Source organism: Galendromus occidentalis, unplaced genomic scaffold (assembly GCF_000255335.2).
Source record: "Galendromus occidentalis unplaced genomic scaffold, Mocc_1.1 scf7180000077477, whole genome shotgun sequence".
NCBI lineage: Eukaryota > Metazoa > Arthropoda > Arachnida > Mesostigmata > Phytoseiidae > Galendromus > Galendromus occidentalis.
Genome location: NW_003805465.1, coordinates 429,375 through 441,218, shown reverse-complemented (window position 1 = coordinate 441,218; position 11,844 = coordinate 429,375). Strand labels below are relative to the sequence as shown.

The following is an 11,844-nucleotide window of genomic DNA, read 5'->3' as shown; positions in this document are numbered from 1 at the left end:
TACTTCCCGCAGATCAAGTGCGTATAAGTTCAACCGGCCTTTCCCGTTTTCTCGGTGATGTGGAGCTCCGCAGATAAGCGTTTCGCAGGAGGATGATTATTCCGAGCAGGTCCCCGGTCGGACGGAGGTTGTGGCCCTCCCGACGGGAGCTTCAGTCGGTCTGCTATCGTTCCAAGCGCTGGGAACGCGCAGCTTCGTCACTTGGCGCTTACGCACTTCTGCTCCGCGATCGAGCCGCGCTTGTCTTTCTTCCAGGGTACCGCTAGGCAGTTGTGCGATAGCCGTCCGGCACAAAGTATCCGGAATGAACTTGTGTCGCTGTTGGAGGGATTCAATTTTTTGGTGAGCCTCCTCGCGACTGGTTGAGCTTCGTGTTAGGATATTTTCCCATGGTGCACGTCCATCACGAGGATCATGGCTGAACTCCGTGTGCAAGGTGATCTGTGCCTCCGGCTGAATCTCCTCGCGAAATCGACTTGATTGCGCCGTGATCTCTCCGGCGATTCAATGCTCTGTCTTCTCAAAATGGATCTTCCCCCGTTGGGAGTGTTCGTCTTGATTTCGGCGATACATGTAATTTCAAATAAGGTGAGTCGGGATCAAGCCCCCTACATATGTGTCCGAGTCTCACCCCTCCTGTATGTACCGCACCGAATCATATGGTTGGCATGTAATGCTCGCGGAAACTTTCGCTGTCCACAAATCTCGCTCACCTGAATGCTCACGGCCCGTATTTCACTTATGTGAAGGACTAGAAATTAGCTGATTAGGAAGCTTCAGTATGGTGCCACCATATATCGTATCCTCTGCAAGAATCCCTAAAGTGCTGTTTTCGCACAAAATTTTCGGCTCAGTCCTATGCGTCTGCTCCGTCAAGCAGCGGATGACCTTGCTCCAGAGCGAAAATCGGTGCGCCGAATCAAACGTGAGCCGTCCTTACCGAAAGCGACCAGATACCAACAGAACTGATATTCCTTACCAAGTGCGACAGCGACGGAACCGCGAATGCGCAGATTTTCTGAGAAAAAACCCTCCAATGCGATAGTATTCCTTTCGCAGGGGAAACGTATTTTGTCGAAGAATGCTGAAGCGATTCGAAGTCAAGAGCGAAATTTTCCCAGCCATTGCGGATTGCAAAAGGCTCCGGTTCGATTGTAGTCTTTTGTTGCTTTCAATGCTCGCTTGATCGAGTGAATGATGCTTCTCGTTTCAATTTCCAGGCCGTATTGACTTTCGAAGGTTTCGTGTATCCTGCGGTGTTTCTCAGGTAAGATCGGCTTTCCATCCAGACCGGCTCGGATCTGCTCGAACGCGGATAAGATAGGCTGATGACGACCGCAGGTTTTTTCTCAGCTGGCAAGCCCTGTGTGCAGCGATCTCGCTGGCCCGCGTGGTGCTTCGCACACGACGCCAGACCCGTTGCACCAATCAGCTGCTCCATGGCGTGCTCCTGATACTGCCTCTGATCACTCTGTACACTTACACTGGCTCCAAGGCTCTCGCAGAACTGGTGAGAATGCCGCATTGATGCTCCCATACATTGATTCGGACGGGATCGATAGAAACGCCGAGAGCTTGATTTACAGCCCGTCCCGATATTCCTGTCCCTGCAGTGCGCTGTCCCTCTATTTTCATGGGGAATCGAAGCTGTCCTCCTCCAGGAGGAAAAGGGTCACCAGAGGTCCGTGTCACGATAATATGCCTCGCAAATGTATCGATGATTTGTCGGGACTCGATAGGACCTGAGGATCGCAAGTCTCGCTGCTATGCTACCCCGGTGCGTGTTCCATCATCGCATCGCTAAATCTATCCTGTTCGCAGATGCCTGTCGCAGCTATCGATATTCATCATGGCAATTTTCTCCGTGGCTTCGATTCTACTCAGCGTTCCTTCCCCGTATTCCGAGGGTGTTTCTTGGATGAGCGTCCATGTGTTGGCTTCGGGTGAGGGCCGCCATGCGGAGCGAAAATCTCTTGCAGTTTCATTTCCTACATCGCACTTCCATGAGCCGAAACTAATCATATTTTGTCTCCTTTCCGTCTAAAGTGAAACGTTCCCCTTGCAGTCATTGTCAGACTCCTGGAGGTCAATGGCGTGAACCAATGTGTCAAAGCAAAGTGAGTGAAGCTGTTCCGATTTCCGACCAGAGATAATGATGGAAGCTTTCGCCTTATCTTCTCTCGTGTGATAAGGGCGGCGTATATCCTTTAACATCGCATTTGATGGAACGTTCCCACTCGAACATCGAGCCGTAGAATGTAATTCCGAAAACCCTGAGAAGTAAATCCTTGGTAACTTCGAAATTTCCAGCGCACCCTTGCGTGACCTGACTTACCACTGTTCTGTTCTGATACTGTTGACATCGACGAGTCTCATGGCCGGCGACTACTTTCACGTGTTTCACGCGCCGCACTTCAGTCGTCCCTCGTTCTGGCTAACATTTGTCGCAAGGTACGTTCTCAATCCCGAGATAGCGGGCTCCCCGATATCTTTATCTCCATCGAATACCCGTTCCAAGAATGAGCTCCCAGAAGCATGCGTGTTCTCTTGATATCTCCGACAGCGGGGCCAGCATCGCGTTCCTCGCGACAAGAGGCTCTAGCCCCTTCGAATCGAGTCTCTCCCGCGTATTCACGGCAGGGCTGAGTTTCTTCCTCCTAAAACTACCAGAGGATATTCCTGTAGAGATAACTATTTGGTGAGTTCAGAAGGACGGGACGAATCGGATTGAGTCATCCGTCCACGGTGATTGTTTCGTATAACGGTCGAAAGGGGATAAATGTCGCGTTTTCCTCTCAGGATGGTGCTGCTGTTCTTGTGCCTACTGAAGCTGAACTGGGGTCCTCCGAAAGCTCGGCCCGTCTGTCCGCATGATAAGTTCCGGAGCATGGCGCATAGACAGAATCTGAGCGATTGCCAGTTCCAAGCGATCATTTGATATGGTTCCGACTTCGATGGATTTGTAAATACATTGTGAATAGAATTCGTGCATAGACGAAATGATTTAGACTGGCGGCCGTCTCTTCTTCTGCCCCTGTCCCCCGCTCTTCCAGATCGCATAGAATTGTCGAATTGTCCAGGGCAGAGCACCGAGTGCCGAGATACGTGCGGCTGGAATCGCGTCACTATCTGAAGGCCAGGATCGGGATTGTATCTCTGTAGATGCAGTCCGATCACCGAGTCGAAGCCAGCGATATCAACGAGCCCATCCGGAACTCCTCGAGAGTTTTCAATAGACTGGAGCACACACATGTATATATTTTACTGGCATTCGAATGCATATTTTATTTAAAATATCCTAATCTTATGCCTCCCCCCTCTCAACACATTTCTTACAATCAGCGAATTTCTCACAAACCCGTATCTCCATTAGTAGAAAGTTAGATGACTACTACAACCCCGGGGCTCATTGCTCCAACCATCCTCCTCCTTCGATTTCCGCACTCTTTCATAGTAAGCTCCGGGTTGTTTCTCACCACATTTTGGCTGACCGATACTGCCCGTGAATAATTTTTGCTTGAACACTTGGGAATGATGCTGCTATACTCGATTCGTCACCGTCGACGAGCTCTCTTCCGTCATCCTGAAGCGGTATTGCGTTTAGTCTCGCGATGTCAAAAGATTCATGAAATATTCAATGAAAACATTGGCGTCGAGAGACCTGATTGCCGATGCAGTAGGTACATCGCGTTGAGACTTTGACCATAACATCGACCCCCAGTTGAATCAACAGCATTCAAAATTTTAGCTCTAATTTTATGTACAAAAGTCTACAATGGGCTACCTAATTGCACATTCTAGTCGGTGTCCGCCGTTCAGCATCTATAAGGAAGGAAGGTACACAGCTTAGGTTCGGCGCTGGGGAAGGACGTTCCAGGCGTCAATTCCATGAATCAGTGGGTTTTCGTGCTGATATCGCTCATCAAGGAGTCAGACGACTCACCTCATTAGCTCCCCATGTTCTCTTGCTGTGAATGAGGTGGCGCAACACCGGACAGATTTTGTGAGAATTGCCCGCTCGTTTTATACATGAAGCTGCTCAATTCGGGGGGCAAACGACCGAGGAGAAAATGATGCTGAGGACTCATAGAAACCAGGGGAGCCGCCGTGGGCTCAGTCTGAGTTCCGGTAGCCGGCGGCAGATTATCCAATTTCCTAGAAATGCATCATTCGCTGTCGATCTGACTCACAGGCAACCTCATTGGATAACGTGTCCCACTGCGTTAGTATATGTACATGTTTTGGACGAGATACATAACGCTCTAGGAGAGATGGGCAACCAGGAGCTGGCTCTTTAGGCATTAGGCCTCAAATCATTTGCTCGTCGGAATGTCAAAGGCAGAGAATTACATACGGTCCAAATAACCGGAGGATCGCGTGATGGTCGCCTAAACTCACATAATTTGGTGGTTCTGGTGCGTTCGCAAATGTTGCCGGAGATTCGTCGATGTTGAGAAACGTTTCGGGCAGAAGGAGCATTGGAATGGTCGTTCACCGGTATGAACCTGGAAACGATACAGGATTTATTGCATGACACATGTGGTGACACAAGATCGTTAAGGTCATCCCTCATCAAGCTTGGAGTACGATATCCTTAGGGATGAGCCGATTCGGCGTATGGGGGGGAATTTCATCGAGTTATCCTACTCATGGAGTCGATTACAGACAGCCATGCGTCGTGGATGCTCTCTCGAGGTGAGAGAGGGAGGGGGAGGCCTGGGGGTCTTTCTCGCAAGTCCCCAGCAGTCGATTACTCTAATTATCCCGAGGCGAGGTCCCTGCACGGGTTAGGGACAGAGGAACTTTTTGGGGTATGTGTCGCGGGACTCCCTCACATCGAAGAGATGTCAACGGTTTGACGCGTCCTCGAGACATCCGTCGCTTTCGATCCCTAGTGATATACAGATATCATTAAATACTACAGATATCAGTGACCTCCTCGCTACAGTCCATCGCAACGCCATATCAACTCTCTCTCTCTCTCACTCACTCAGGACGACCGGCAGTCCCTGCTCGAAACAACGGGATCTCGCGGAGGAGAGGATTCCGGTGTGTGTCTTCGATTCTAACTAAAGAAACGCTTACGATGCCCTCGTGCGTTTGCCCCTGAAGAGAGGAATGCGGCAAGATCGAAAATGCGGGTCTCTGAGGGCATGACCAGCGGACGCGTTACATTGTAGGATCGCGACGCAATCTGGCGGTAATTATTCCTTCCAGAAGTAATCATCGCCGATATTTAGTGAAGAGAAGATCATCATCATCGACGTCTTGTCGCCATCATCATCAACAGCGTCAGCATAATCATCATCAGAGGCAGCTTGCTTAGTAATGATGATGATCGACATCATGCTGATGATGATCGCCGTCGTCATCATCATAATCATCATCCAGCCGTCGTCGTTGTCGGCGGCGGCAGCCACCGTCATCACCGTAATGATCCCCATCATCATCATCAAGCGGCTGCCGCAGCGCCAAACGACCGCTAGTGGAAGCACCACCGCCACCAGCCGCAGCAGCTCAGAATCCCTTTTCACATTTTCTCTTGTTCGTTCGTTCGGCCGCTTGCCTGGCTCTCTGTCTGTACGTATGTATGACAGCCTGCCTGCTCGCTTGCCCGCTAAGACCGATCGTAGATGCTCACAGTGAGACGAGATTGAGGAAAAACGCTCTCTCGCTCTCGGAGAAACTCTGAAGCTTTGCTCGAACAAGCTTGGAGATGACGAGTGATTGCAGTGATTGCAATTCCCAAGTTTCACGCCTTCAGATGAATGAGCGGCCAGCCTCTTGAGCGGCAGATTTCCGACAAGGGGGAGTCGTCCCTTCTCGGGGTTTCTCCGGTCCCTGTTTGGGATACGCGGAGTCCAAACCTCAGTCTTGTCATCGATTGTGGGTCACTTTCCGCCTGGGCAGGGTCGATTCCGGTCGAGCTCGGACCGGGTGCGAAACCGTTTTCTGAGTGAGATTGACTCTCGATTATGCTCACAGGTTCCGCTTATCGAAAATTGTTGGTCGAAAATATCTATGTAAATGATGAATTCAGGGATCGGCTGAGGGAGGCCCGTTCAACTTGGTGGACCGAGCCGCCTTCCCAGGCGAGACATCTCGAATATACGGAGGCAGGCTGGATAAGCTCTCCAGAAACAGAGCTCCCGAAGGACAACAAGGAACCCAGCAATCAGCTAGTGGCCAAGTGACCAAACGAACTTGCGCAAACACTGACTGACTGATCGACCAACTGGATGGTTGGTCGACGTGTGAGGCTGTCTTTCTTGTCCCTTCGTCCGAGCACCGTCCACCGACCGACTGACAGACGGACGGACAGACGAACAGTCGGACTGACAGACGGATAGACCGACACAGCGAACGACAGGCAGACATGAGCTCGCATGTCATCATCATCAAAGCCTGACCACGCTGAGGTTGATGATGATGATCATGGTGATGATGACGGCGACGGTATGATGATGATGACGGTCATCATCATCAGCGGCCCGGCAATGGCTGGCACGGTCGCCAGCGGCGGCACTTTTAGCTCGAGCAACTATTCAGCTCGACGAACCAGCTAGCGAGTAAGCGGTCCAACGAAGGAACGAACGAGCGCAGCGGACGAATGAAGGAACGAACGGACGCATCCGCGATCGCCTACCGTCGCGACGGTTTCTGTGCGGGCGAGCGGTTCCTGGTTGCGGAGCTCGCTCACCGACCGAAAGTATTACTCGCAAAGACCCCGATGACGAAACAACGGCGTCGTCGTCATCATCATCAGCGCCAGAGTACGTCGGCGAGGTAGCGCCGATGTTTGCTCTGCAACTCGATCTCTCGCCATGGCGTGCTCGTCTGCCTATGTCTGCGGGTGAAGTATCGCGCTCGGTCGTACTTCCGGTCCGAATTTCTCGGTCGCTGAAGTGCGGGAACACACCGAACCTGGGGGTCCTGACGCGGGTTTTTCGAGCGGACTATTTGATGCATGGTGCACTGTTCTTGCTCACATGCTAGGCTCTCCCCCCTCGCTGTTCGCTCGAGCCAAGAACCCGGAGCTCCAACTCAAGAACCGAGTGTCCCCGGGCCATGGATGAGCAGACGTGGAAAGACTGATACGATCCGAATCTCCAGTCATCCAGCGTAGCGACACGAGATCCGTTTTTTAAAAGCAGAGTTCAGAGAAGCAGGGAAGGGATGTAGTTTTCCTTCGTTTCCATTGAAACGCATCGTTGGGATGGCAAGATGCTGGCTGAGATAACCATCTTTTTTCTCTGACGAGAGGAGGGGAGAAGGTAATCATCATCAACTTCCTCATCGTGGTAGGACCAAGCTCGAATCGGGATACTGGCAAGCGGAACAGCAAATAGAGGAGTAGTTTCCGTGCCGCGAGTCTGCTCTAGCCTGCGCTGCACCGGACGCTATTCCTACGTACATTATCATTGTCATCAGCAGCATGCCCTTTCATTCGTCGGCGCCTCCATCATCACGGCCATCATAATGATCATCATCAAAAGCGTCGTCATTTCTATATGTGTGATCACGATCATCATCAGGAGCGTCGTCGTTGCCGTCATCACCATGACCATCATCATTGCCACCGACATCAGAGATGTCATCTGTTGATCGGACACTCCTTCGTAGAGTTCCACTCTCCCGATGGAAATATCGTTCCCACCACAACGTGCCATTAATCCTCCGCCAGCCGTCCTTGTTTCCTTCCTCGTGAAACCGGGATCTCGAGTGGCAAAACTTCGGAACTCTGGTTTTTCGCAGATTTCCATTACCCAACGAATTGGCTGACAAAGCATTCCGTGCTGTCGAGCAGGAGGACTCTCCCTGTCTTGGTCCACGATGAGCCTTCATATCCACTGACTGAATCCCTCGATGGAGGGAGCTTGCCTTCCAAGCTCACTACAGGGAAACGACTCGGATCGAGAACTCTCGTTCCGGTAAATCAAACTCACCCTCAGATGCTGCTTTAAGTTACTGGGTGTCGAGAAAGTCTTTCCACACACTCCACATTTCGGGCGAGTGTACTCGAATGTATGGAAAACTCTCTTGTGTTGGGTGAGATTTGACGCCGTGGAGAAAAACCGGTTGCACACCCGGCACCAGTGTTCCGTTGGTCTCGTTGGTACTTTCGGAGCTCGTGGTTCACCCGTTTCACCTGGAAAATCAATCTAATGAACTGCTACCGATGGGGTGTTTGTGACTTCGTCAGAAGAGACTGCGAGCTTAGGCTCCGAACGTGGGGCTGCTCGAATTTTCGACAGTGGGAGACGGCATCCGAGCTTCTCCTACCCTTTTGAAGAAAGGATTCGTGCGATTCCCGATTCTTACGGTACACTGCTCTCGGCTATTTGGCGGGAATATCATTGCGTGCTTCGACCTCGTGGAAGGTCGCTCAGAGGCATTATTTCCGTTGCGCTGGACGCCTTAGAAGAGACAATTCTTACTCACATGAAGAGATTGAGCCGTCCGCAATCCTCGCTTCATGATTTTGATTATTGAGCGAGTCCGGCGACCCTAGTTTGGGAAATGACAGGTGAGATTGGGACCTTCAGAGGAAGTGAGCTATATCGGCCAGTCGTTCGCCTGATCTTTCCAAAGAATTCTCCGGAACAAAGTCAAAATATATTCCATGATCATGACATAGAAGTTGCTTCCAGTGAGCCTAATATGGAGATTTTCATTGAACACGAAGAACTCGCTCCGACGACGAGGGGGGAACACGAGCGAGCCTCGCTGTTCCCCTAGATTTGGTCGAGAGCCTTCGAAGAAGAGCGATTCCTCTCGACAAAAAAAAACAAAAACAAATTATGGATAGAACAAGTATGAGCGACTTCGTCCGGCCGTACCGTGGGAAGCGGACTCCGTGACACTCCGGTCGAGCAGTCTTTGTAAAGCTATTGCCTCGGAAACACCTGAAAAACGTTCAGGGGACCGATGGTAGCGAGTGTTCCACCGGATTCTGGATTCGGTGATCATCGAGGGGCGACACACCCTGGCCACTACAGTCAGCATCCGATCAGCTGCGGGCCCAGAGGAAACAGGGATCGACACCGACTTCGCTCGGAAAAGCAAAGTCTTTCAGCCTCGATGAAGTTTTCATCAGCCCGGAGCGACACATACACAAATCCTCCGAAGTTTTCGGTCGGATGATACCTCAAGGGAAAGAGGTGTCCGAGCCGGGCCGCAATTAAGCGCACTGAGCTCATTCGAGTTACGTACCCTGAGTTGGAATGTCCGATCTCCGTTCCGCTAAAGAGCTTTGCGCCTGCAAGGCTTCGGAGGACATTCTGTGTATTCGACGGTCATAAACAGAGCACAGCAAGTCACAAGAAACGATGCATATTGTAATCCGAGGGGGAATTCACTTCACTTGGAAGAAAATCACTTGTGGTGAGTTCGTCCGAAAACATTCGTGAACCTCAGGAAACGGTTGAGCGTCCAATAAGCTAGTGGTTGTGGGTTGTGGGCATACACTTTGTTGCGAGAGTTGTGCCACTGCCTACCTCACCCCCTGCTTGAGAGAGGGCAAGCGGACTCCGTCGTTTAAGGATAGAGCGGAAGCATCACGCAGCCGTTCCCGTTGGAGGAGGCGTCATTATTTATCTGGAATCAACAATTTTCAGGTCTACGGATTCAAGATCTTTCATGGAGCTTTCTCACCTCAGTTTTTACGAGGTTCACTGGCGAGAAATGCTCCATCTGAGAGGATAACAGGGAGGGAGAGCCTCCGACGATTAAGTTAAGCCGCAGCTCTGCTGTGAGAAAGAGATGCTGCTTTTCTTATCAACAAAATAGAAGTCTCCGATCTTGGCCGGAGCCGGCTGTGGTGTCGATGATCTCACCTACCTCGTGTATGCGGCAGCTCGCGAGGGCTCCGATAAGTTTACTACAATGAATTCAAAATGCATCGGTCCTGTGCTGCCCCCGGGGCTCCGGAGGTGAGATCCGACATCAAGTCCAGAATACCCCAAGTTTTTTTTCCTGTTCTTCACGGATATCGTTCATCCATCTGAGGGGACGGCAATCGCCATCTCTCGAGTTCCTCCATGTTTCAGAGTTGAGTGGCTTAGTGTCTTCTACGATTTCCAGACCTGCTTCATCGGATGATGACGATGATGATGAGCGCGCGGAAACCAGCAGTGAGGCCCGAGGATCGAACGAACCGACAATCGGTCCGGCCTTACCACCGCATTTGATGAAAAGGTTCGGACTAGTTGTGCTTGATCTTCCATCGTCTGTCGCTACCGCAAGGGACTCCGTCGAGCGCATTGATGAGATCGAGATCGGAGATTCATCTCCATTCTTTTCCTCCATTCTTCTAATTTCCAATCTGGTTCGCAGATTGCGCCGCTCTTCGGAAGACGAAGCGTCCACTTCGAATCGTGCAGCGAAGGGATCAACGACGATCGGACCAGCTCTCCCACCGCACCTCAAGCATCGAGCGGGTACGTCGAATGATAATCGTATCTTCCTCTGCCAGGTTGGAGATGGATTCGGATACGACGCGTAGAACCGTTTACCTATTCATCTACTGTAATTCTTGACTCTCTCTTTTTAGCCGCCGGAGGAGATGGAGGAACAACACCGCCCTCGTCAGAATCGGATTCTTCGGGAGAGGACGGACAAATTGGACCATCGATCGGTTTGAAAGGAGGAGAATACGATATGAGGGAAGAGTTTGCAGATAGGGAACGGAGAGGGAAAGCCTCGAAAGATGTGGTTCTCGAGCGAGAATCCTGGATGACCGAGCTACCCTCCGATCGGACGGGGGTCAAGATCGGTACGGGCGCTCGTATGTTCACGAAGCGGGACGGGAAGGTGAGTCTCCTTGAATCAATAAAAGTGTCTCTGATGATACATACAGGCTCGGACTGAATTATCACCGAAGATCAATACGTCCGTCCCACCCATCGGAGCTCCACGTGAGATGCTCCCGGAATATCGCTACGAGTAAAAGCGGAAACCTAAAACAATCTCTTCCCTTTAGGACATTGTTCTGGATGACAGTTGGACTGCTGCTCCGGGAAAGGAAGTCACGAGAACAAAAGACGACAGAAAAGCTGCGCAGCATCAACAAGAGCTCGCGCAAAGGTACTTTTTTCCAGACATTCCGAGAGTCGGGATTATCCCGTGGAATTATATGCTTAACTGGATAATTAGGCTCTTCATCGATTCACGAAGCATCCTTTGAGTCTCATAAGGAAGATTGGTGGTGTTTTTCCCAGGAAACGGGATGCCGAGATCGACGAGCACCTCGCTGAGTTCAACGCCGCGAAGCGCAGTAAACCTCTGATTGAAATGCACAAAGAGAAGAAGTCCAAGAAAAAAGACAAAAAAGACAAGAAGAGCAAACACAAAGACAAAAAACACAAGAAAGACAGGAAAAAGGAGAAAAGGGAGAAGAAAGACAAGAGCGATGACGATCCTAGCGCGGTGAGTATATGGGTTTCTTTCCTATCACAATCCCCTCGGATTGATTGTGACAGTCCGCTGAAGAGTCATCGGATGAGCTCCCTATAAATTCCCGTTGGGTCTCAGGGTCCAGGCAACGATGAGGCTAATAGATTGTTACCGCCACAGATTAGGAAACCGTTCAACTGGGAAGAAGACATGAAGGTTTCGATGGTGGACACATCGCGAGCCAAATCAATGTTGGACAAGACTCTCCTGCAATCACGCTTCGCGCCGAGCAAATCCCAGAAATACCTCTGAATTTCATCGACTGCATGCTGTACATAGAATCGTGTGGAAAAAGTCTGTACATAAAGGCGAGCTATCGGCTCCATGTTCTCTTGAGCGCATGGATGTTCGTGGGAGGAGGCTCCTCGGACGGGAAGGAAGAATGCATCA

General features: G+C 50.9%; 2 protein-coding genes across 2 annotated transcripts; both read left to right on the top strand.

The window, feature by feature from the left end:
• Nucleotides 1–252: 252 nt before the first annotated feature.
• On the top strand, nt 253–3,011 carry LOC100903514 (transmembrane protein 241). The gene is made up of 9 exons (XM_003745035.1): nt 253–588; nt 1,221–1,267; nt 1,342–1,510; nt 1,587–1,681; nt 1,822–1,943; nt 2,066–2,117; nt 2,311–2,451; nt 2,564–2,698; nt 2,800–3,011. The coding sequence occupies exons 1-9, from the start codon at nt 508–510 to the stop codon at nt 2,936–2,938; spliced, it is 981 nt and encodes a 326-aa protein (XP_003745083.1). The 5' UTR covers nt 253–507; the 3' UTR covers nt 2,939–3,011.
• Nucleotides 3,012–9,791: 6,780 nt separating this feature from the next.
• LOC100899891 (GPALPP motifs-containing protein 1) lies at nt 9,792–11,706 on the top strand. The gene is made up of 7 exons (XM_003745088.1): nt 9,792–9,932; nt 10,084–10,197; nt 10,336–10,439; nt 10,553–10,812; nt 10,982–11,085; nt 11,220–11,427; nt 11,533–11,706. Exons 1-7 carry the CDS (start codon nt 9,886–9,888, stop codon nt 11,704–11,706), a joined length of 1,011 nt encoding a protein of 336 aa, XP_003745136.1. The 5' UTR covers nt 9,792–9,885.
• The last annotated feature ends 138 nt before the right edge of the window (nt 11,707–11,844 follow it).